Consider the following 25,484-nt stretch of genomic DNA (forward strand, 5'->3'; position numbering starts at 1 on the left):
AGGCTCGTTTTTATCTGCTTACTGTCCAACATGAAATATTACACTTGGCACCTTATTAATTACTAAAGGGATTTAAATATAGAGTCATGACACTATGGACCTTACCCATGAGGTGTTCTTCCCCTTTGTACCACACTGCTGCCCTTCTCTCTTCCCTCAGTTTCTTTCCATGTGCTGAAAAGTGCTGTTTTAATTTGTTGTACTTCTGGTGGGAAAGAAAATGGCAAACCCACAGGTCCATTTCTTCTCATCTAAACCCATGCAAATGGCCTCCCCCATGGCACAGTGGGTTGAGTGCAGCGCTGTGAAGCTGTCCTCGGCCTCTGTAGCGTGGGTTCGATTCCCAGCCGGCTGATGTTCCCCTTAGTGTTTTCGGTCGGTCTGCCTGTTCTGCTCCCTGCTGTCTCTGGTGAATTCTCTCACCCTCCTGCACCTCTGGACTGAACCCCAGTTCTTGTATAAAAATAAATAAATATTAAAAAAAAGAACAAATATGACGTGTTTGACCTGCACTTTTAAAAAATTAAAAAATAAAATAAATAAACCCATGCAGAGCCACACACTGAACATCAATGAGGCTTAGTCACCAAGCTGTCTGCACCAAAGTTCCTCAAGGCGTGGCACAAACAGTGCCTGTTATTACAGTCACCTTGGGGAGTGGGGAGAGTTTTTAAAATTCTTATTTCTGAGTCCTTCCCTCATCCTATTGAATCAGAGTCTCTGGAAGGTAGCCTGAAAATAAGCCTATAAACACACGTATCATGCCATCATACCATGCTTACTCGAGTTGGAGACTCATGGCTTTGGAGATTGATTTTTGGCCTGGGGTGGCCTGGAGTGGGGGACTGAAGTCTGTGGAGGAGAGCTAAGCAACCTCATTGAGCAAAAGTGGAGAAGGGGCTTGGGTTCAGCAGAAAATAACTCACTATGGCTTGCCTGAGTAGCATGTTCTTGGGACTAATGGAGCCGGAAGAGGATGTGGGGCACTCACCAGCGATGGCAGTGGGGGGAGAGCAAGTAGAAAGCACTGACATGATCACCTACCTCTCCCTGCCACCCCAGCCCCACATGATGGAACTAGTAAGATGGTCTGAACAACACTCAGGCATTCTAGCATTACCTTCGTTTGGCAAAGATTTATTGAGCGACCTCTTAGTTATCCGGCACTATTATTGGTTCTTGGGATACATTCATGAACAAGGCAAAGATCCCTAACTTTGTGGAACTTACGTGCCAGAAGGGAGAAATAGAAAATAAATTATAAACTTACTAAGTCAATCGTACAGAATGTTAGAAGGTAATAAATACTGGGAAAAAAAGAAAAAGTAGAACAGGGTAAAGGGACTGGGTGAAGGCCAAGTATCAGTATTAAATAGGGTTGTTAACTAGGCCTCGAGCAAAGAGCAGGAGGGCAGGCCATTCGGTTGTCTAGGGAAATGCACACTGGCACAGAGAATAGGCAGTGCAAAGGCCTGAGGTGGGGAGCACATTGGGGTGTTCAAGGTCTTAATCATTTCCTGAGAGAATCTGCTACCAGGATTCTGCTGCTTTTAACGTTCAGGACCTAAAAGAAACCTGATTGTCACTTTAGAAGATAGGAGCTAAGCTGCAGAACCTTAGACATATTATTCCCATCTTTTTTTTTTTTTAAGGATTTATTTATGCATGTAAGAGGTGGGGGGCAGGGGGTGAGAGGATTCACCAGTAACAGAGTGGGAAGCAGAACAGGTGGATGGACTGAAATACACTGCTGAGGGGAGCAGCAGGTGCGACAGGAGAGGTCTGCTGTGCCATGTGGGTAGCTCCCTGGCTGGGGATCTAACTCATGCTGCAGTGGCTGCTGAGACTTAACCCCTTGCACCACCAGGGAGGCCCTTATTCCCTTCTTTCTAAGGAAAATGCAGAAAACTCAGGGGCCATGCTGAAGGCATGTAGAGATGGAAGCAGACTGCAGTTCCACTTCCTGCTTACTAGTATAAGATTTTTCTGGGCAGTTTAATTTGAGATGGACCCTCCAAAAAGGCAGGGCAGGGCACAGCCTAAAGAGGCAAATAGACTTGTTAATGTTGGGCGCTGTAGAAATGGTGGGCATGGTGGACTTCCCCAAGCTTTCCTTACTGCCTTTGGTTTTGCCTCTGCCTGGTCTTCCCACCCCCAAGGGCCATCACTAACCACTCTCTCTGCTTCCTTGCTGCTAATGGTGGGAGGCTTACAGAGTGGCTGTCAGGCAGAGTGATGGTTCTAGAACACAATGTACAGTTTATCAATATTGAATTTTGTAGCTCTCCTCTGCTGTCACCATTGTAGGGAGCTGGCCAGGCTTGGCAATGTTATTTGATAATAAATGATATATCATCATTTATATCACAGCTCTGAGTGCCTCTGGTACTGAGAGTGGCTCAGTGCCTGGATTTTGGAGAGAGAAAATGGGCTCTGGGAGGGAAAGTAAGTGTGGTTGGAATCCATGATCCTGGAAAGCTGGACTCTGGCCTCTCAGACTACTAAGGGGATAATTTAGCAGATGCCTCCCAAGGATAAGAGCAGCCCTGAAATGTTTTAATAACTGTGTCCTCATGTGAGGCAGACCTCTCCTGTCTCGCCCACTGCTCCCTCAGCAGTACACTTCCGTCCTTCTGCCTGTTTTGCTCCCTTCTCTGTCTCTGGTGAATTCTCTCACCCTCCCGTGCCTCTAGCCTGTACCCCAGTGCTTGTATAAATAAATAAATCTTTAAAAAAAAAAAAAGTAATCTCCTAATATTTAAAAAAAAAAAAAGGAAAAGAAATGTGTCCTGTGAGGACATCGCAGGACTTGCCCTGAGGATGGGTAGTTGGCTCCGCTGTATTCTTGGAGCAGGTGGTTGCTCAGCCAGAGGAGGGGACAGCCCATGCATAGTGGGGTACACTGAGAAATATCCTTGTCAGCCCAATGCCTGAGGGCTATCCTGTCTGGAAAATGGGAGGAAGGAAGGGATGGAGTCTGCTGGCGCCTTCATAGACATTTAGAGTTCCTAGGGACCTCGTCATTCCTGGAAATCTGGATGTCAATCTCTTTGGCAAATCAAATGTATTTCAAAGCTGTTCTTTCTTTAAAGTGCTGTGGCAAGTTATCCTGGGAAGTCATCACTGTTGTGAAGCTGTGTGTGTGTGGTGGGGGGTGGTTTGTATACTGAGAAGGTGTGAAGGGAATATGGGTTCCCACAATAGGACCCAGAAAGCAAAAACAGTTCGGTAATGTTCTGCCTTTGAAATGAGCGAGTCTTGAGCCGCCTCCACCATCCTCTTGCTCCCTAAAGAACTACTCAAAAGAATAGATGGGCTCCCCTGGGGCAGGAAGACTGATGTGTAGAAATTCGAGGAGGCTGTGGGCCTGGCAGGTTTCTGATTCTGGGGCCTGTTCCAGGGTCTCCTCACTCTACTGGGTCTATGTCCCTGCAGACTGAAGGCGGTCTAACCTCATAAGGACTTGATAGAGAGGTTACGTGACCTCAGGCACTCCAGAAAACAAAGTGAGAAAGGAAAAGCCACTGTTGCTAGAAACAGAGCGGAAACTGTCCCCCAGGGAACATTTTTTTTGTCTCCTGACAGAGTGGGATTGAGATTGTGAAGGGAAAAGAAGCTCTGGGTACATACCAAGGGCATATAGAGGCAGGGGCATCCTAGCCAAGAGGGAAGAGATAGCTGAGAACTGAAGTTCTGAATCCAGGATACGGAAACACTTGGGAGATTTTATAAAACATGAACTCCTGGGCCTCCCTGGTGGCGCAGAGGGTTATGACACAACCTATGAAGCTGTCCACAGCCACTGCAGCATGAGTTCAATCCCCAGCCAGCCAGGGAGAAACCCACATGGCGCAGCAGACCTCTCCTGACTCACCCGTTGCTCCCCTCAGCAGTGTATTTCAGTCAGTAGTCAGTCTGCCTGTTCTGTTCCATACACTGTCTCTGGTGAATCAACTCACCCCCCACACCTCTGGCCTATACCCCAGTTCTTGTACGCATAAAATAAATAAATCTTTAAAAAATAAAATAAAACACGAACTCCTGCCTCCATCCCCACCACAAGGAAGTGGAATAGACCATCCAGAAGCAAGTCAGTGCTGCAGGGTTTCAACGGTGGGGTAAAGGCCAAGGGCTGGGGGGCAGCTGGGGTGGACAAGACCAGCCCAGGCCTTAAGGCAGCGGCAGGAAAGGTGTCTGGACAAGGCTCTTTAAGGGTGGGTGTGACATGCTGGCCTGTCCTAAGTAAAGACAGAGGCAGAACCAGGCTGGATGGAGGTCAGGAAGTGTTGGTTCTGATGTCAGTGCTTTGACCTTGGACAAATCACTTCACCTCTTAGAGACTTAGCTGCTTATATTCTAAAGTGAAGGCACTTGACTGATGGTTGCTAAGGTCTCCTTCCAGCTCTGCGTGCTTGGGCCTGTGATTCTAAAGAGCAATGTGAATTGCTTCAGAGACTGCTGGCCCTGCACGTGGAGACCTGAGTCAGGCGGAACCACCCCTGACCACTTGAGTAGACATTACCTACTTCTTTCCCCAAGTGGAACACTGTTTCTAGGGGAAGCAAATTAACTAAACAAGAATGTTTCTGAGTGAGGGTGCTGTGACCTAATGAGCTGGAGAATCAGTGGCTTAAACATATGCAACAGTTTTGTTTTGTTTTTTTTTTTTTTTTTTTTTTTTCAGGACTTCTCAGAGCTTTTCACACACCAATATACATTATGAATCTCCTAAGAGAGAAACATAGTATTTCCAAACTAATTTGATTATGGAATCCATTTTTTTGAGAAGCATCTCATCAGGTTAGTTTTTCAGAGCACTCTTGAAAGCAGTTCCATTATACTGAAGTCTCTTTCTTTAAAAACAACAACTCAAAGTTAGATGGCTCTTACTTTTTTTCCAAATTCTTGAACTTCAAGGTGGGTGAGGGTGTCTGCTTTTCCCACATAGAACCCCACAGACAATCTTTGGGCATGGTCTTCCCAGGGCAGCCTTGTAGGCGGTGCCAGTGATATTCAACCGCTAGCTGTTGAACCCCATTGGATTGACACCCCATATTGTTCCCATAGCGATGTCCCATTGCAGGCTCTCAGAGAACACCCCTTCATGGGAACAGTGAACAGACGCACAGAGAAGGGCAAGTCAGCAGGCTCCTCTGAGCCCACAGGCTCCTCTCTGTGGCCCTTCTCTTGGTGAGGGTCACTGTGGCGGGATTGACAGGTAGTACCTGAGGGCTCTTTTTGGTTTGTTGACGCTTTAAGAGACACGAGAAAAGCTGCTGGACTCTCCCACTGTAGGAATATAGTCCTCTCCATGTTGGCAGGACACACAGAAGAGCCTGGGGACGAGGGATTGGCCATGTCTTGTTTGGGCAGGAAAACCTGAGCTGCACTCACTTGGACTCGTTTTCCGCCCCATTTTCCATACCTGTCTCATCACTCTGCCATCTTTCGCCTGCGTCCTTCCGACCTTCTCTTGAGTTCTTTCCATTTCCCCCCTGCCCGCCTCCCTGTTCTTAGCAGACAGTCTCTCCGTCCTCCTCCCCCATCCCAGTCTCCTCTTAACACCCCCTTGGCACCCCCAGCCTGGCAGCCTGCCCTGTAGGAATGTTAATTAGCATTCACGATTTAATTAATTCAGTAGCTAATTAATGATTGGGGATTGGGGGGTGGGGAGCTGGGGTGCAGGGGAGTTGAGCTGGAGGTTGCAGGGAGAAATAGCGGAGGCTGCAGAAGGCATCGCAGATGGCTGTGCGGTGGCTGGCACGGTGCCCACCGCCATGGATGCAAACACTCACGCGCACGCACACGTACACACACAAAAAAAGGGAAAGGGTGATCGAGGAATAAAATCAAAAGCAGGGAGAGAAGGGCACAGGGGCCCTGGGAACTGGGGGTGGGGAAGACTCTAGATCTATTTGAATCTGCTCCGGAAGTGGAAGAGAAGAAAAAAAAAGAAACCACCACAGGCGCAGAGAGAAGAGAGCTCTCCCGATACCCCACCCCACCCCCACCCCACCCCAGCCACCCCTCCTCCCTGGCATGGGATTCATGGGCACCAGCTGAGGACAGGGTTCCCTCCTCTGCCTGCCATAAACGTTGGCACTGAGGACCCGGGTTCAGAAGGACAGGACATTCCCAAAGAAAATAGTTTTAAGTTGCTTTTTAAAATATAGATGTATCTATTTTGTGAAACATTGCACCCGTTTTGGTGTGAGTGCGAAGGCGAGTGGAAGAAGGTGACCGAGCCAGGAGGAGAGAGCACAGATGGCTTGGTGGTGGTATGGTGTGGTGAGTTGTGGGGAAGAGAGGGGGTCTGGCAGAGGTGGAGGGGAGGCGGGTTGAGGACCCTGTTTTCTTCTTTTCGTTTTTCTGTGGATGAAGGAGAGAAAGAGAGAGAAGGGGGTGGGGAGAGAAGCGAGACAGATGGCAGAGTGGAGAGGCGGCAGCCAGTGCCGGCACTGCCCAGCCTGGGCGGACCCAGCTCCCCCCATGCCTGCCAGCTTTCCAAATGCCACCCTTCCCCCATCCTCCCCTCTCCCCATCCCCCCAGCTTGGCACTGATCTCGGAGAGGGAGGGAGGGAGGCTGGGCAAAGAGCATCTGTTCCCTCCATTCTCACAGCTCCATCGGCTGCCAACCTAGGGCCATCGCCTGCCTCCATCACCCCTCCGCCCGCCTGCCCGCCTGCCTACCCACCCAATCCCAAACGGGTGCTGGATCAGGTGCCGAATCTGGCTGCCTCTTCGGGTATACCAGTCACTATGCATTGCTGTGTGTCTGCCACCGCTGCCTGGCACTCATGGGGCCGTGTGTGTGTGTATGTGTGTGCGCGCGTGTACATGTACGCATACGCGCGTGCTGTATGTGAGCCTCCTGGGCATGGGTGGGGGTTGGCATTGCAGTTGCCAATCCAGTGTCCAACCAGAAGGGCAGAGGGATGGAAGTGGAAAGGTGTGTGGCCTGGGAGGGGAGAAGAGGGTGCATGAGTTTCTTCGTGCTGCCTGCTTACAGGCATTGGCATTGCAGCTGCCACCCTTGTGCCCACGGAGATGGGAGGAGGCAACTGGGGAGGGGGCAGCGGCAGGAGCCCTGGTGCTCTGGGGGGAAGGCTCGGTACCCAGGAGCTATTGGCATGGCATCCATCCGGCTGGCGCCCCAAGCTGGGGCAGTGAGGACAGGGGCCCGAGGAGGCAGAGGAGGACAGGGCTGTCTGCTGATGTTGTTGTCCCTCTGGGGCTCAGTTCTGAGAAACGGCTGGACGGTGAGGTAGCTAGTCCTCTTCCCGTCGGGGAAAGTAAAGTGGGAGAAGGCGTAGCCAGGGAAGTACCAAGTCAGTGACTAGGAGCCAGGATTGTGCCATGGCTCCCCGGCGAGAGCTCACGGGTGGGTAGTCTGACCCTTTGTCGGCACTGAAGGAGGGTGAGGGGACCCGGGGTGAGGCGGATGGGCACTGGCACTGCCCCTGGAGCCTGGCACAGGCTCTGGCATTGTATGGAATGGGAGAGGGTGGCAGCACCTCATGTCAATCTGGTTGAGGGTTGTTGTGCCAAGAGTGTGAAGGGAGGACGTGAGGTGTTGGGGTGTGTGTGTGTGTGTGTGTGTGTGTACGCGCGCGTGCGCCTGTGAGAGTTGTTTGGGAGAACAGATTTTTTCCTGCCAGGACCTCCTTCCCCTTCCCTCTTAGGCATGGGGAATGGAGCGACAGACGGTGAGACGCTTGAGGACACAAAGGAGGAAGCTCGCCATTGCCAAGACCCCAAGGAAGAGGGGTGGAGAGCGCTGGCAGTCCTGCCTGGACCCCAGCCAGTTTGCTGCTGAAGATGGCCAAGCCCTCTTGCCTGGTCTGTACATGTCACTGCGGGCGCGTGGGGGAGGGGAGGGCTCGCTTGCTGAACTGGGACAAGAATGGGAAGGACCCCTTTCTGCAGGTCCTGTTTGGACTCTCCATGCTAACAAGTGAGGTTCTAACTCCCCCTGGTGCCTTCTCCTCCAGGCCCCCTCCACTCTACCCCTCTTTCATCTTTTTATCACCACCTGGGTCCTACTGCTTGGCACCCAACCAGCTAGATGCTGCCGGCTTGGCAGTGCTGCACTGGCACGTGAACAGCGTCTCAGATCCTGGCACTGCGGCAAACCCCACGCCACCGAACATGCTCACCACCGCCACTTGGCGGCACTGAGAGAGGGGGCAGTGCACCCAGAAGTGCCAGGCTTTGGATGGAGCTCTGTGCTAGGGAGTGGAGGAGAGGACACCTTCCTCCCGACTGGAAACACCTCCCTCCTGCCCTCAGCTGCCCCCAAGAAGGGACTGAAATGGTACTACACTCAGTGTTTGAGCAGCTATTCCAAGAAAGCCTGGAGCAGAGACACAGCCACAGCCAGGTCCGTGGACTGTATCCTGCTCTGGGCAGCAAGGGTAGAAAAGAATTTCGGGGGGCGCTGAGATGAGAGGCCAGTCAGCTATGTTGTCACAAAGATGGTGCCAGAAGAGATTGGAAGGGAAGAAGTAGGAAGAGAGACCCTGGGCCCTGGCTGCTGTGGTGATGGGAGGTCTGCGCCTGCATGGATTTCATTCTGCCCTTGTGATTCTGTCCCTTGTCGTTGAATGAGCTGTGGTTTAGATGAATCAATCATCTCTCCCTCATCAAAAGGCCATATTCGTGAACAGTCCTAGAAAGAGAGAGGACTGTGGGCCTAGAGAGGTAGGCAAGTGTTAGGGAGACAAAGACACCTGGGACTTGTCCATCCACAAAGACCATTCCAAGAGACTGTGTTTAGGAGTTTCTCGGTACCTGCCCAATTGGAGTCGGTCAGTCTCCATATGTTTATAAGGGAGATCATGAATCAGCCACAAGCCCTGGTAGAGGAAGGCCCCTCAAAGCAGAATCCCCCGCAACTGTGGTGATACATCCAGAGGCCGTGCCATGGGCAGTCCCACAGAACTGGACCTTGAACTTTCACCTGGAAGAACTTCTTGCAGGTTGGCTTTTCCTGGGTAGCCATAAGTTGTGGGTCAGTGACTAGGAAAATCTTCCAGTAGATTTTGCTCTGGGGAAAGTAGGTGGCTCTGATGGGGGACAGGGCCTGTCCAGAGCAAGGCAAAATCATGGCTGTGTTGTGCCACCGCTCAGCTGGCCTCGGGTCTGTCTTCTGGCCTCGGCACCACCAGGAGGGGATGGTGGCTTTGGAGGAAGCCAAGTGGGCTCCTTAGCAGAGGAGAGAGCAGGGAGGCACTCAGCCAAGGGGCGAGTGGACAGCAGCAGAAGACAGACTCTGCACTGTGAGTAGTGGGGGGTGTTATCATGGTGATGACACCGTCCGCGGTGATGCTTGCCCCGTGGGGCAGCCCCTGATGGGGCAGGGTTGAGCCTGGGTCTAGAGTCGGGGACAGTCACAGCTGAGGAAGGGGCTGAGCAGTCTGAATTTGTGCTGAAATTCCAGAGCTCAGAACCACTTGAGGGGTTCTTGATTCAGTTGATGGGAGATGTGATCTCGGAGCGTGTGTTATAAACAAGCACTTAGGGACCGTGACACAGGTGGGCAAAACTTTGAGAAGCACCATTCTACAAGATGCCGGTCACTTTGTAGGATGGTTGCTCTAGCCTGGATTCCCCACACCTTCTGCATCTTTCTTCTTCCTCTCCAACCGTATTCGCGTCTTTGATGCTGTTGTGCATGTGTCATGAGGTGTGTGTAAGGTGGGGGCAGGAGAAGAAAAAGGAGAGACTGTAAGTTCAGACCGAGCAATTGAACTTGTTAGAATAGTGCTTCTCATTGGCAGTGGTCACCACAGAAGAGTCCCTTAGGGAACACTTGCAAAAGTCACTCTTTCACCCCCAGATTCTGATGTGCTTCTGAAACTTCACCACTGAAAGCCACTCAGTTAGGAGATTGCTCTCTGTGGTCCAGTCAGGTTTATGTGGGTTTTGTGGCTCGGGACAGTGAAGGTGTGAGCAATGCTAAGCTCCTGCTGATATTTGTGTTGGCATTTTAGACATTGTTTATGTAAAAGTATGTACAGTTGGGGTTGTGGCTCTCCTTCTGGCCACCTAAAATCAACCTCGCTTCTAGCTAGGTGGCTCTCCGTGGCTGGGGAGAATTAAGAAACACCAGATTCAGGCTACTGATTGAGAATGAGGCCAGTTACCCCTTGTCTGTCCTTTATGTGGAAGGTTGCCCTAGGCTCTTCCCATAAAGTGTAGCCTCTCCCTGTGAGGCTTCCCCTAGGGATCACGCCCCATCTTTCCCTAAACTTGATGAGCTACGGTCTAGGTCTCCCACAAATGTCTACTCTCTTGCTTTTCATTTGACCTTTGCAAAAGACATCCAAGTTGTAACCCTGTAGAGCCTGGGACTGGACCATAGCAAGAGCTTCCTTGGTACTAGGGCATTTCTTCCTTCTTCAGTCCTCTAGAAATGACATCCTTCTGGCTTACAAGCTTCTCCTTAGTTGCTCCCAACTGGTGGTTTGCGCTTCCTATCACAGCCTAGAGAAATGTTCCCAGGACCTGGCCCCTCCTCTAGCACAGGGTCCTGGTCCAGTTTACCCCTGTATTTTAAGAGTTCTCCCCCAGAGTTCCTCCTGATTTCTGTTTCTTTCCCCTTCTTAGAGTCACACTCCCGTGGAATTAAAGGTCTGTCCTCCATGGATTAATGTTCAACATAGGTCACCCTTCCTGACATAGGTTACATCTCCCCTGACTGTTTATGGACTTTTCCTACCTACTATTGTATGAAGAAAGTAGGTGTACTGGAGGGTATTTGTGCTTACAGGAGTGTAGGTGCTGGGGCCCATGTGCCTACGTGCCCAAGGGGCCTGTCCTTGCTGGCATTTGAACGAACCCTTCTCTACATCGTCGGCTGTTTCTGATGGTATGCTTGCTGATTTCACTGGTGCAGATGTACACACAAAGCACTATACCTCAGGTGCATATTATATAGGGGTGAATGATAAGCAAATGTGTCTTAAAATAACAGATCAGGGTGTTGGAGATCTGGGGGAATCAAGAGATCCAGTCTGTAAGCCTTGAAGGTGGTTACGGAACACACAGAAGGAATCGAGCAGGTGGGTGCTTTTATGCTTGGAATACCTGGCTTTCTTGGGTCTGGTGCCTGCATTTGTAAGTAAAGTCCAGAGGCGAGAGGACCAGGGGAAGAACTGGCTTCTTTTTATGGTCTTATTGCAGACTCGGCCCCATTTAGCCACGATTTTCAGATTTTCTCTATTCCAGACTTTCTAGTTGAGGTTTGGGTACCTTAAGCCACAGACTCTGCTTTAAAGAAAAACACCTTTAAAGAAAAGCACATTTCCACCTTCTGCCTCCCAGAATGGTGGGCCATGATTTGGATGCTCTCAGACCCGTGTATGTCAGAGATGCTAGGCCCCAGGCCATGGGAGAACAATCTCATGAACCACTGATTCAGGCCCACTTTGGGGATGGGGCAGGGATGATGCCTAAGATAGGCATCGGTGTGCCAGGCGCTTCAGCTGATCTATTACTTCACAGGAGAAGCAACATAACAGCCTGGGTGACTTGGCCTTCACCTCTAGCGTTCTGCGTGGGATTGCCCAACAGCCTCTGTCCAGCAGAAAGGCCGACTGCTTGTCTCTGAATGGAGCGCTGCAGCCAAGGACTTTTGGTCTAAGACAGGTCAGGGGAGAAATGCTTCCACCCCCTGGGAAGATGGGGTGGTACCCCAGGAGAAGCATGTTGACTTACTTAAGTCAGCAGAGTCAGCCAGGCTCTTTTGTCCCCCAAATGACAGGGCCCAGGTAAGGACAATTGCAATTATTCCTGTCTACTGCCAGAGTGTACATGGTGTATTTAGGCCTAAGAGAAAGGGGTGGCGGGCAGGGGGAGAGGGTTCTGGCTATCTTAACTCTGCGGATATGCTTGTTTAGACCCAAAGCCAGCCTCCCCTGGCTGCAAACCCTTCAGATTCACGACACCATGCCTCTAGTCATCTCATGCCAGCTGTTTGACAAAGTTTTCTTTTAAACTGTTTCCTCTTTCTCCTACTTTTTGTTTTCAACTTTTATGTACACATCACATTCCTAGAAAGCAGAGAGTGAAAAAGCTTCTTCCCTTACACATGCTGCTAAGAAAATAGTCTCATACACAGAATTTCAACGGGAGAGAGGAAAGGATAAGGAGGGAGCTGCATAGGAGGAGACGTTGAGAGTTGGGGGGAAGGTGGCGCCAAGAGGAAGACCACACCACACATGGCAGGCCAGTTTCTCTCTTGCCTGAATTCACCTTATGGTGACTAATTGCTCCTCATCCCCAACTGGCTAAAGGTGGAGTTTTTAATTTTACAAGTGAGTGGGAAAAGAAGTGAGAGTCACTCAATACATGAGAACTAGGGGTTGAACTGAGCTTTCCCTCCCCTCTCCTCCCTTCCCATCTTGCCTGCATGTAAGCCAGTGTGGACAGCTGGGCCAGGAAATCAGCCCAGGGCTGGCTGGACTTGTATGCTAAACAGGTAATGGTATAAGAAGTCTGAAGGGGAGACTGGAAGGAAACAGATTGCCTTGAAAGGGGAGGCCTCCAGGGCAAGGATAGCAGAAGAAGGGGAAACACTGCAAGCTTTGCTTTGTTAAAACAAAAATAAAACCACCTGCTCCTTCCCCATGCCACTTGAGCTGGTAACATCAGTTACCTCCTGATGCTTACAGAAGCATTTAGCTTAGAGGTGGGGGAACCCTCGTAGCGCATTCTTCCTCAGTTTCCTTGGTGATGTCACCCTCTCAGAGACTGACCTTGTGCTTCAGTCATCTTGCCCACCCTTCCCCTCAGCTGTCAGCTCTGCTTAAGGAGGCCCTGACTGTTGGGGTGCCCTGAGTCAGGGAGAATAGTCAGGAGAGAATCAGGAGAACACGGATGGGGAACAAGAGGCCTGCAAAGGCAGAGGCGGTTCAAGAAATGACCGGAAATGTGAAGGGGGCCCTAAAGAGGGAAACAGTTTGTGGGAGATGTGAAGGATATAATGGCAGCCACTTGAAAGGGAAGCATATCCCAGATCCAGAAACCAACCGACCCCCCACCCTGTTCCTCCTGGGACCGCCAAGATACTTCCAGCAATATTGATTTTTCGGACTGCTGTGAAAGAGGGGGTGTTACCTGTCCTGATAAATACTCAATCAGGGGCCAGGGCTGTCTCTCCCCAGTCTCCAGGCTCTTCTCCCCACAGACCAGCTCGCGCCCGCCAGGCTGGGCAGCCAGGGCAGCCGGGGCCGGCTGCTGTGCTCTGTCTCAGGTCATCTCCTGCATCACGCACCCACGCAAGGACTAGGCCATTTGGTCTTCCAGATGAGGTGGTTTAAAAAGACCCTTAAAAATGAGGGAGAAAGTGACACAGACAGGAAAAAAACACTTGTTTGATGGGAGAGTTTCAGGTTTTTTTTTTTGTTTGTTTTCTGTATTTTCCAAGTTTATGCTTTTCTTTAGTTCATTCCTCTGGTCTCCATCTCTCTCCTGTGCGAATGTGCACGGCCTGCACTCGCTCTTGATTTTTTTTTTTTTTTTTTTTTTTTTGGTTGTGTGTGTTTCAGTTTTTTAAAAGAACTTTGGATTTGCCGTTGGTGGGCGGCGCCAGTCCCGGGGGGGCTGGACCCCCACATGGCAGGGCTGGGACAAGGGGCGGGCCCACGGCTGCTGAGAGGATCTCTGTGTTTAAAGCCTTTGAGAATAAGTTACTGTAGTTCCCAGGGTGCAGGGTGGGGGTTGGCAGAGGGGTTCCTGGCGGCGGCTTCCCCTGAGTCCAGGCCGCAGGGTCTCCCTTTAGGGGAGGAGAGGGTGGGGTGGGGTGGGGATAGTGAGCTGGGAGCACTTCTCCCCATGCCAACCTCTAGTTTGGTTAGTTTGTGGGCTCCCTGCCCATCCCAGGCTCCAACCTTGGGAGCCAGCTGGGTATTTGGAAAGTCTGTGAGCAGTATGGCGCTCTGGACAAGGGGGTAGGAAGGAGAAGGGGGTGGCAGTTTATTTTCCTTCCCCCTTCTTGTCTTGGGTTTTCTTTTTCCGTCTTCGTCCTTTTTTTTTTTTTTTTTTTTTTTTGGTGTTTTCTCAGTGAACAGCGTGAGATAACGTGTTCGTGTGTCTGTGTGTTTACGGGAGTTGGGGACTGACGGGGAAGTCAGTGGGGAGAGGGTTGTAGGAAGATGCAGCTGGGGTACATTTCAGGTGTGCTGGGGGGCTCTTGAATGGGCAGTGGGGATGGTGGGGCGGGTGTGTGTCCATGAGGGTGGGCCACAGGACTAGCCCACAAGGAGCTCTGGAAGAGGATCTGTGTCTGGGGAGCGGGGAGGAGGCAGGACTCTGCTGGAGGTGGGGTGTGTGAGGCCCACTGAGGGTGGGAATTGAAAGGTTCCCGTGAGGTGGGCAGAGCCAAGGGTTGGGGTGAGGGATTTGCGCTCCCCCCAGACACCCCTTAGAGTGAGAGAGGGAGCCTTAAGGCCCTCCCCTCTCCCCCCATCTTGGTTTATCTGTTTATAAAGCTAGAAGTGTAGAGGTAGTAGTAGTTTTTGGGTTGGAGTCCGTGTGAGGTAATCTTGCTTCCTCTTTGGCAAAAGCCACAGCAGCCGTGGCAGCAGTGGCGGCGTTGGTGATGGTGATGGGTGGGCCCCCTGGGGGTGGGGCCGCCTTGCGCCTGTGGGCCGAGGAGCGCAGGTGGGAGGCCAGGGCTTCACGCCCACTCAGCAGCACCTCACATGCCAGGCAGTGGTAGGTGCAGATGGGCACCCGCAGTGGGGGGGGCATGGAGCCCCCAGAGCCCCTCCCAAAGAAGCAGAAGGATCTCTGGTGGGCAGTGGCCGGGGCCTCCCCGTCAAATGCCATCTTGCACTGGCGGCACAGGTAGCGATGGGTCACATCCACGGTGGAGATGCCAGTGCTGCCCGTCAGCAGCTCATCGGCCTCCCCGGCCTCCCCCTCCCCTGAAGCAGGCAGTTCAGGAGGCTTTGGGGGTGCTGTGGCTGTGGGCTCAGGGGGCTGGGGCGGTGGCTGGAGGAGGGCATTGGGGAGCAGTCCGATGAGGGTCTGAGGTATCACGGGGTTCATGGGAAATAGCCCCTTCTTCATGCCGTAGAGCTGTTGGAAGTAGGCCCCCTGTAACTGGGGGCCAAAGACAGCCGGCTGTGTGGCCCCCCCTGTAGGGGGCAATGGGAAGGGTAGAAATTGCCCCCCCAACAGGGCTGGGACAGTGGCCTTCAATGCTTTGAGGTTCTTGAGGGCATCAGTGGAGGGGTTGGCAGGGGCTGCAACTGGCTTTCGCTCACCAGAGACCTTGTCCCCACAGGGCTCAGTAGGAGGGCCCGGGACAGGGTCAGTGGTGCCTGCTGTGGAGGTGTTGGTTTGGTCTGGCACAGGTCTCTGAGGTAAGGGGCAGCCTGGGCCAGCAGTCTGGACCACTGTGGTGGCAGGCAGGACCGAAGTGGTGAGGCCCAGGAGGCCGGAGGAGGCTGAAGGGCCTAAGAAGATGAAAAGTGATTAAGGATTAGGCACCTCTAGCCACACTCACCCATTCCCCCACCTAACCTGCATGCTTCCTTCCTTCCCTTCTCTCCCAAGAGCCTGAAACAAAGGAAGGCCACAGGAGGAGACTGGAGGTGGAAGTCAAGAAGGAAAAGTAAGCGCATGTTACTAGAGGGAGATGTTCTCCACAGTCCCGCTCCCCCAGCCTCCCCACTCACCTGAACTGAAAGGAGCTAAGCTGCCCAGTGGTGGCTGGGCCAGAGCTGGGCCTGGCAAGAGGACCGGGGCCAGGCGAGGCAGGGCCGGGGCCGTCCCCAGGGGCATCGAGGCAGGTGTGGTGACAGGTGGGGCCTTGGGAGCCAGGGGTGCCTCAGGGGCCGGGGCTGGGGCCAGGTCGTAGCACTTGCTTTCACTCTTCAGCTGGGCTCGGACAGCCTCCTTGAGCTTGGCCAGGTGCTGGCGGGAAAAGAGATGGCCTCGGCAGGAGACATAGAAATCATACTTGACATCACAGTAGGGGCAGTCAGTGCGCTGGGCTCCCAAGGGGCCCTCACTGCTGCCCCCAGACCCACCAACTGCTGCCCCCTGCAGTTTGGCCTTCTTTTCCTTGGCACGAGCATTCTGGAACCAGACCTGGATGACTCTCTTGGGCAGCCCAATCTCCTCTCCCAGCACCTCGCACTCTTGCATGGTTGGGGTGCGGTAGGCTTCATAGCAGGCTTTCATGATCTTCAGCTGCAGGCTGCTCATCTGGGTCCTATAGCGCCGCTGCCCTACTCCATCTGGAACCCCAGCCCCACCTCCTTGTCCCCCACCAATCCCTCCAGCCCCAGGGGACTCTGGTTCAGCCAGGCTGGAAGCAGACGAATCGCTTAAATCTCCTGCAGATGGACTGCAAGCCTCACTCTCTGGAGAGGCTTTAGAGGGTTCCTCTGAGCCCTCATCCTCATTGGGTGGAGGGGGTGGTGGGAGAGGTAGAGGTGGCTCTGGAGTTGGGGTGGCGGCCTCTTTCCCAGGTGGTGGGAAAGGCAGAGGAGTGGTAGCAGGGGTGACAGTGGGGTAGGGAAAAGCGGGTGCCTCCCTCTTTGGGGCCTCCCTCCCAATCCCATCCTCCACCTTCCCCAACAAGAGGTTGAACTTGGGGAAGGGTGCAGGGGTGGGTGTGACAGGGGGCTTGACGGCTGGATTGGGCACTCCCCCAGGGGTGCTTCGGAACTGGCCTTTCCTCTCCCTGGCCCTAGTATTCTGGAACCAGACCTGCACCACTCGCTTTTTGAGCCCCACCTCCTCGGAGATGCAGTCCAGCATCTTGCGTGTGGGGTTGGAGTCCTGCATGTACCAGCGGTACAGGACCTCGAGCTGCTCCGGCAGGATGGTGGTGCGAAGGCGCTTGTCCCTGGGGGGCTCGCCCTCCCCTCCGCCCCCTGCTTCACTGCCGGTGGGGGACAGGCTACCCTCTTCATGCTTCCTTTTGAGGGGTGGCCCTGGCACTGGTGGAGTGCCTGCCACCAGGGGGTTTCGCTCCCCGAACACCAGCAAGGGCAGATCTAGGAGGTGGGGGGCAGTGCTGGGCTGTACTGCAGGCAGGAAATGTAGCCGACGGTGACTGGTCAGGAGGTCCTGGCTGGGGAAAGACGAGGTGCACTGGTCACAGGTGTGGGTGGCGGAAGGCGAGGTAGGGGCCCTCCCTTCAGGTTCTTTGCCTCCTGGCTTTGTGGCCTCTGCTTGGCTTGGCTCTTCCCGGTCTGGAGGTTCTGGTGATGGTGCCCCAGCCCCCACTGGGGGTTCCAGGCCCTGTTCTTCCTCTACATCTTCCTCTTCCACCTCTTCCTCCTCATCCCCTCTCTCGGCCTCTTCCTCTTCCTCTTCCGGAGGCTGGTCATCATAGCATTTCTTGAGGTGCCGCACCAGCTCGAAAACACAGGAGAAGGTGGCATGGCAGCGCCTGCAGCCTGAGGTGCCCCCAGCACCGCCTCCAGTTGGTACAGGCCCACCCTCACTGGCATTTTTGCGAGCTTTCTGGCGGGCATTCTGGAACCATACCACCACCACACGACTAGCCAAGCCCAAGAGGTTTGCAAGCCGCTCCACCTCTCCGTCCTTGGGGTAGGCACTGGTCTCAAAGAAAGACTGCAGGGCTTGGGTCTGGAACTCTGTGAACTTGGTTCTGGAGAATCGACGGCCTGCAGGCACTAGGGGAGTGAGGTTCCCTCTGGAGCTTTCTTCCTCCTCTGGGGGCCAGCGTCCTCCTGCCCGGCTTCGCTCCTCAGGGGTGTGGGCGCCCCCTGCCTCAGGTTCTGGGACCAGGAATGGTGGGCCCAGTTGGGGAGCAGGTGAATCCAAAGCCCCATCAGGAGGCTTGGGAGGCTCTGCAGGGGGTGGGTATAGGCTGTCATAGCTCTTTCGAAACTGAGCTGCATACCGACTCAGGGCCTCAAAGGGCAGAAAGCGACGGTGGACGTGCTCCTCGTGGGTCTTAAGGATAAGCATATTGGAGAAGAGTTTTCCACAGGCCCCACAGGCCAGCTTGTCCCCACCCCCCAGTGCCTCTGGTGGGGGTGGTGTTGGGGGAGGGGGCGCAGCCTGCTTCCCTTCATTGTACTGAATCACCAGCTCAAAGCCAAAGTTTTCTAGAAGGGCTTTGGCTGCAGTGCGGGCTGCCTCATTGGGCGAAGGGTGAGGGGGTGAGGTGGGGCCTGCCTCATTCCCCTCTTCCGCCATAGGGGGCTCCCATTCCCGCTCAGCCAGCTCAGACTTCGGGGGTGGAGGTGGGGGAGGTGGGGTGGCAGCTGGCAGGGACAACAGGGGCGCAGGCCCAGCCAGTGCCAGCTTGGGCCCCACCTTGAGGTCATGGAGGTAGAAGGGCAGGAGCAGCTGCTGCTGCTGGAGCTTAAGCAGAGATTCGGGCACGAGAGGGAAGGGCGGCAGGACTGGTGGGGTGAAGAGAGGGGCTGGGAATCGGTGCAAGTCCAGAGGAGGTGGGGGAGGGGACAGGAAGGGCAATCCAGATATGAAGCCACCAGGGTCAGGGCCCTTCTTTTCTGTGCCCACCTCCCCCTCGGTCTCGCCCTCCTTGGGATCTTCTTGACTGCGCTCTGGTCCCTCAGCTTTGGCATCGGCCTTGGCCCCCCGTGAGCGAGTCTGGTGCAGAACTGAGCGCATGTGGATCTCCAGGGTGGAGCTCTGGTTGTAGGAGACGCGGCAGACCGTGCACTTGAAGGGCTTGTCTGTGGCCGCAGTGGCGGCGGGCGTGGCGCCAGCCTCCCCCCGGGCGGGGCCAGAGGGGTCAATGGCAGCCTTCTTCATCTTGTGCAGGTGGGAGACGGAATTGTAATGGACCAGGAGGATATTCTTCTGTGTGAAGGACTCCTTACACACAGTGCACTTGTAGGGCCGGGCGGGGTCGAGAAACTTGTCCAGGGCGAAGTTGGTGGTCTTCCGATAGGTCAGAGGGTGGCGAGAGTCGGCTGGAGCTGGCTCTGCAGGGCGGGGCTCCCCAGTGGGTCCCTCGTCCTCCTCAGCCATGGTTGGGGGAGGAGCCATTTCTTCAGCTTGGGCATCAGGCTGAGGGGCTGGAGATGGGGCTGGAGAAGGAGGTTGGTTGGGGCTTCCCGTGGGTTTATCTGAGGCCTCGGCTGAGGGTGGGGGAAGCTCAGGAAGAGGACTGGGGCTGGCTTCTGGGGTCAGGTGAGAGCCTTCTAGGGGAGAAAGAAGGGGTGCAATGAAGAGAGAACTCTGCCAAAGGCAGAACCCACCCACTCAACATCTAGGCTGACCCTAGCCTTAGTCAGGCCTTCTGGTCCTTGAAGCTCAGGCCCCTTTCCTGCCACTTTGAGAGGCCAGCCATCCCCTTCCTTACCTGAGGCCTGATCTCTGCTGGATGCAGGCTCTGACTGGGGAGTGGGAGGCTCTGGGCCATCCCCCAGAGGGCTTAGCCTGGGTGCTGGCAGCACTTTGGTCGTGAAGGTCATCTCTACAGTTGTGGCCTGTAAGGGAAGAAACCCCAGTGACTCCCCGCCCATTGCCCCTGCTCCTCCTGACTCTGTGCTCTGCACCTGTGCCGCCGCCCTCACTGTGGCTCCAGCCTCCTCGGACAAACCTCCCACTGAATGGTTTTTCCCCCAGAGGAGAGGGAGGGCCTGGGCCACCACCTCTCCTGTCTGGCAGCCTGTCCCTGCTGCTGAACAGAGTGAAAGAAATGCTTTCACTGGTGAGGAGAGGCAGCTCAGCTGTGATGTTCCCTCCAATCCTAAAATCTACCTTCAAATATGGCCTCCTTCACCAAAACCCTCCCCCCAACACATACACTTGCCAGGATATCCCTGCCTTCCCTCCCCGTCTGCCTGGCTGACGGGTGCTCACCAGCCTGTACTCACCACCAGCAGCAGCTTCTCCACACACTCGGGCACCACGTTGTGAAGGTGGCTGAGATGGAAGTGCAGGGCAGGCCGGCCCACCAGCTGCTCCTGGCACAGCGGGCACCTGTACTTGGGCTGCACTGCATGCTGGGAGACTGTGTGAGCCCTCACCTGATCAGACTCTGGGCTCAGGAAGCTGCAGTATGGACAGCAGTACACCTGGGGGCACACATGGATGGTGGAGGAGGTATCAGAGGAAGGGGGTCCCACCATCATTCAGGCTTTGGGTTCCTGGATGCTGTGCAATCCCCCACTTCCAATTTGGGAAGAGCGAGCCTGACAGGAAAGGATCACCGCCAAGGGACCCAGTCCCAGTCCTGAAAGCTCGCTCCTCGCTGGCTTCCCCTGGAGTGGGACAAAGGCCCCCTCCTTTGTTCAGCCCTCTCCCTCCATCCTGGCCTCTGCTGCCCTACTCAGCTCAGCTGAGAGGATGGTTCTGTGTCTACCACTAGATTTAATTTCCTTTTACTCACCCCCTCCCTGCCTGGGTATCTTCTCTGTGAAATGGTTTCCATTTCCTCTGGCACTCCCTGGACCTAGAGTTTCTTTCATCCCTACCCACTGCCTTTCCCAGGTACCTCGAGGAATTAGGTGTCTCCGAGGAGGGGCCCTCCCTACCCGTCTGCTTGCTCATTTTCCCTCAGAGGCTGTGCAGCTCCCACTTTATTTTCCTTCCTTTTCCCCCTTCCCTTCTTAAGGTAAACAAAGCCACAGCTCCCCCAGCGGCTCAGGGAAGAGCTGGCCTGGCTGGCGCCTCCCCACCCTCACCTCCAGAGGGGCGGGGCTGGGGGCGGCCCTGGTTTGCTTCAGTCACCTGACCACCGGCATTTCGAGTCTCCCTGCTCCCTCACTCTCCTGCCCCTGCGCCACTGGTCCAGGCCTGAGGGTGAGGATGGGGATGGCCATCAAGTACAGGGGCCCAGAAGCTCTCTTATGCCCCTAAGTGCAGATCATTGGGCATAAGTCTGTTGGCGGGGACAGGAGTTTGGAAGAGAGGAAACCCAAACAGAAGCCACTGCGGTTTGCAGACATGCACTAATACTTGGCACTGCAGTCATTAATACTGCACAGCGAGGTCTAGTTTGGAGAGCTCTGAGGTGCAGGATGGCACCTTGAGACCAAAAGCAGGGGATGCCCTGAGAATCAATACTTTCAGAGCACAGAGCTCAACTCCTCCTGGGTACTGCCTAGGTCAGGTGGAGGCTGAGTCCTGGAGGCTTCAAGATGTGCAGGGCTTGCTGTCTGGGGAATCATCTGGGTTGGTGACGCTACCCTCAGGAAGGAGGTGCCAGGACGGTGCCACCCAAGTGGAGGGCTTTTCTGCAGATGAACATCCCTGTCTAGTTGTCTTTCTGCTCCTAGCAGAATAAAGAGCTGGGCAGCAGCTTTTTGTTTTTGCCTTTCTCATTTCTTCATTTATTTTTTCTCTCCCCACAGTGCCCCCCACAAACCTACTTCCAATCTTTCCTACTCTCAATACAGTTTCTGTCCTCACCTTTCCCTCAAATTCCTGCCCTCCCTTCCTGTCACCTCCCTCTGTGCTCCAGCCTCAGGCCCAGCTCTGCCTCTAGGTAATATATGTACCTGGACCTAGGTGGGATTTCTTAAAGGTCACAGGCACAAGCATGACCAACTCTGGGCTGCCTTTAATCTGAGATCACTACTGTAAAGCCGTACTGCTTAGAATATAAGCAGACCTCAGTAAAACCAGACCCCCCCTCAGCTCTCCCCAGGTACCCCAGTTCTGACCGTGGTCTGGTTGGCACTGTCTCCAGGAGGACCCATCTTGTCCTCTGCCTCTTCAGAAGCTGAAGAAGAAAGGAGAGGGGAATGAGAGACTGACAGCCCTCCCTCTTCCTTCCACAGACCCTACTGGCCCTTCAGATGACCTGATTTGTAACTGAGAGCTTCCAGGCTGGGGGCTGGGCTCTGGAGAGGGAGGAAAGCAGAGCTGTACTCAGTGTGGGGGTGAGGCTCAGTAAGGCTCGGTAGGGTTGTCAGGGGAGTGGATGGCCAGGTTTGGACCTCAGGGGGCAGAAGCACCCAGGCCTCGGTGTCTCAGCCTTCTTTCCCTCTGATGAACCCTTTTCCCCACGAGTTTGGTTCCTGCAGCACAGGAGACCTTGCTGGGCATCTGGATTCCTGCGAGATCCCTTAGGCATTTCAGAATGTGTGATGACTAGGGGGCAAGGGATGGAGGGAAAATATACCAGATGAGCAACTTACCCAATTGTTCTGTCTTGTTCTGAGCATCTTTCTCAGAAGTGGGCAGATCCACTAAGGGGGTGACAGGACCCTTCCCTGTGTAGGATGAGAAGGGAGTTAGCTTAAAAGGATGAAGCATCGGGCCTCCCCGGTGGCGCAGCGGTTGAGCACTGGGTTGCGAAGCTGCCCGCAGCCTCTGTGGCGCCGGTTCGATCCCCGGCTGCTCCCTGGCCACCGGAGGAGGGTCCCACATGGCGCGCAGACCTCTCCTGCCGCCTGCTGCTGCCCTCAGCAGTGTACTTCGGTCCTTCTGCCTGCTCTGCTCCCCGCTCTGCCTCCGGTGAATTCTCTCACCCTCCCGCGCTTCTGACTGTACCCAGTGCTTGTATAAACAAAATAAACAAACAAATAAATAAATAAAATTAAAAAAAAAAAAAAAAGGATGAAGCATCAGGAGAGAAAGGACGCAGGACAAGCAGCCAGGAGAAGATGGATGGATGAATCAACGAGCAGGCAAGGACAAAAAGCCACCGAAAACAAATGCAGAGGAAGAGGGAAACTACAGCATTAGGACAGTTTAAGGGCCTAAGAAACCATCCATGCCAGTCTGGCCCCTGCCATTTAAAGCTGAAGAAACAAGCCAGCAGTAGACAACAGAAGCAGGACCTAACTCAGCTCAGTCTTGACTGATCCAGGAAGCAGGGAGCCCCAGAAATGCAGGGGTGGGGAGCACTGAAGAGGGAAGAGCAGGAGGCGGCAGGCTTCGCTGGGCGAGGAGATTACCACTCAAGTAAGAATTGACAGATGTGTAGGAATTTATTTTCGGTGGCGGCCTAATTAAAGTGTTAAAGTTCCTTAACTCCATTCAGCCCTGCGCCAGGATCGTTAGCTATTGATCTGGGCCCCTCCGGCACTTAACTCCAGCCAGCATATTGGCAATTCAATTAGCACCAGTCAATGCTGCCTGCTCCTGGCTCTTGCTGCCCGCGCCTCACCCTCGCCCACTGCTGGCTTCTACAAAGCCAGGACGCCCATGCCCACCTCTGACAGCCCCTTCCAGGCTCTTCTCCAGCACCCTCTGGGTCAGTGGTGCCTGGTGGCCTGCTCCAAGGCTCTGCTGGTATGACCTCAACTGCCTAAGGGGGACCCTAAGCCCTGTCTTCGGGCTGAAGACCTCCTAGGAGACAGGAACAGGCTGGGGAGCTGTCAAGGGCTTCTCATCCCTGCTGCCTTTAGGCCATGCCCACAAGCCCTGTCTCCTCCCAGCATGTCCTGGCCCAACATGAAAGGGATTCCATTTTTTGTTTCTCTACTTCTCTTTCCTTCCTGACCAGTTCTTGTCCGTGTTCTGGGTCCCTGGTCTCTACTCAGAACCACTGGTGATGTCTCGCCTCCGCTCTTGTCCCCTGTCCTCCACTTAGCAAGCCCCTGCCCTTTTCTGCCTCCTCCCTCCACAACCTCTTGTTCTTTCACTCAGGAGCCCCCACTGTTACCGTTTATCACCCTTCTCAGCTTCTTCCCACATGCTGTTGATGCCACAGCCCCGCTTCCTCTTCCTCGTATGAAAGTCACGGGCCCCCAGCTCCCCTCGCCACTGCCCTCCCATCCCAGGCCTTCCTCTCAGACCCATCTTCCTCACCCGAGGGCCTGAGCTGCCCGTGGCTGAAGCTCAGGATGCTCTGAAGAGCCGAGAGCCCTTCCTCGGCTGCTGGGCCGCTCTGCAGCAGCTGCAGCCTCCTTTGGGCCTGGGCGTCGCGGTGGGCAGGAGCCCGCAGGTGCTGCAGCACAGCCAGGCGGGAGGGCGTCTCCCAGGCACACAGCAGGCAGCGGAACAGCCCCAGCTCAGGCCCCGCCGTCGCTCCCTCCATCTCCAGCAGAAACTAGAAGCACAGAAAGAGGCTGCTCAGGCCCAGAGGGATAGACCTCCAGACTTCAGGGGATTGCTTTGCCTCCCCCGATGGGCCTGGCCCGCAGCACCCCCTTCTACTCATCCTCCCCACCCTTTTGAGGCTCCTCTTCTCTCCGCTGGCCACCTGAGTATTACTGCTTTTTCTTCTCCCAATGCCTTCTCTGTCTCCCACCAATCCCGACTCCCTGGCATGGGCATGGAATCTGGCTCTGTCCTCTTGAATGTCTGCTGACAAGATGCGCTGACTGGACAATGCCCTCTCCCGCCGGCCTCAACCTAGATAAGCTAAGTAAAGTATTGGGTCGGCTTTGTCAGAGTCCACCATCCTTTGGTCTCTCTCCTCGCCCATCTCCAAATAGTGGCTTGCCCTTGGGCATACCCGCCTGCCTCTCCAGTCCTGCCACCTGCATTTCTCCATCACTTCCTCACTTGGCCTCTCCTGGCACCACTCCCTTCCCTTGTCTCCCCAGCGGCTCTGTACTGAATCCTTCGGCTCTCACCCTTCCTGCCCGGCTCTCACCTTATAGATCTGGCTGTTTTCTTCATGGGCTGCACCGCGGGTGTGCAGCTGCATCTTCTCCTTACTGTTGGACTCAAAGTCACAGATGTTGCACCGCAGGTGCAGGGGGGGCACGGACCCATAAGGAGCCCCCTCTCCCAGGGGCACAGGGGAGGGGGTACCCATGGCCCCGCCCCCCTCCCTCAGGTGAGCTGCCAACTGGTACTTCTGGGCGTGTTTGTCGGTCTTGAGGTGGAGCTGGAAGTTGGCCTTGAGCTGGGTGCCATAGCAGCAGAGCTTGCAGCGGTGTGTGTCACCGGCCACCTCCTTCCATTCGGCCTCTGGGAGGCTCCGGCCCACGCTGCAGTGGTAGAGCAGCAGCTCCAGGTTGTCTGTGCTGAAGGCTTGGCACACGAGGCAGCGGAATACCTTCAGGGGCGAGCTGTCATCTGGCGGTGGTGAGGTGGGCAGGCCCTCAGACAAGGAGCCCAAGAGTTGACTTTGAGGCAGGTGGGTGTCCGGGGAAAGGCTGCCAGGGGCTAGGGGACAGAGACACATTAGTGGCCCAAGGAAGGACATGGAGCAGGGTCAGATTGCTCTGTGGGCTAAAATGCTTTCAGGCCCTAACTGCACAAAGAAGGAAAAAAAAAATCTAAACTTTTCTCTGAGACTTGCTTTTACAGACAGCGAAGCCTGGAGGCTTATTGGCTACCCTTGAGCTGAGCTCCAAGGCCAGCTAGATCCAAAGGACTACAAACACGGAGGATGGGGCTACCTGGAGGCGAGGGGTCCACCAAAAGAAATTCAGAACTGGGCCTTCATCGTGACCTAGGAGTTAAGTCTCATCACTATGAAGCAGCCACTGCAGCGCGAGTTTGATCCCCAGTCAGGGAGCAGCCCACATGGCGCAGCAGACCTCTCCTGCCTTGCCCGCTGCTCCCCTCAGCAGTGTATTTCAGTCAGTCTGCCTGTTCTGCTCCCCAC

General features: G+C 54.5%; 1 protein-coding gene and 1 long non-coding RNA gene across 3 annotated transcripts in view; one reads left to right on the top strand and one right to left on the bottom strand.

The window, feature by feature from the left end:
- Window positions 1–6,017: 6,017 nt before the first annotated feature.
- On the top strand, window positions 6,018–16,377 carry LOC129144869 (uncharacterized). Its single transcript, XR_008549648.1, has 3 exons — window positions 6,018–6,746; window positions 7,660–11,772; window positions 15,566–16,377. It is a non-coding gene; the product is annotated as an uncharacterized LOC129144869 (long non-coding RNA).
- ZFHX2 (zinc finger homeobox 2) overlaps window positions 13,337–25,484 on the bottom strand; it is a 34,501-nt gene continuing 22,353 nt past the window's right edge. For both annotated transcript variants that reach the window (XM_037503092.2, XM_037503091.2), the window contains exons 3-10: window positions 24,522–25,039; window positions 23,732–23,972; window positions 22,114–22,188; window positions 21,637–21,695; window positions 19,846–20,046; window positions 19,329–19,455; window positions 15,688–19,167; window positions 13,337–15,465 (exon numbers count right to left, since the gene is read on the bottom strand). In XM_037503092.2, coding sequence (XP_037358989.1) covers window positions 14,486–15,465; window positions 15,688–19,167; window positions 19,329–19,455; window positions 19,846–20,046; window positions 21,637–21,695; window positions 22,114–22,188; window positions 23,732–23,972; window positions 24,522–25,039 — 5,681 coding nt within the window. In that variant the 3' untranslated portion in view covers window positions 13,337–14,485. The remainder of the gene's footprint in view (window positions 15,466–15,687; window positions 19,168–19,328; window positions 19,456–19,845; window positions 20,047–21,636; window positions 21,696–22,113; window positions 22,189–23,731; window positions 23,973–24,521; window positions 25,040–25,484) is intronic.

The sequence above is a fragment of the Talpa occidentalis genome, unplaced genomic scaffold, assembly GCF_014898055.3.
Source record: "Talpa occidentalis isolate TD23 unplaced genomic scaffold, MPIMG_talOcc4v2.1 talOcc4.11, whole genome shotgun sequence".
Lineage (NCBI taxonomy): Eukaryota > Metazoa > Chordata > Mammalia > Eulipotyphla > Talpidae > Talpa > Talpa occidentalis.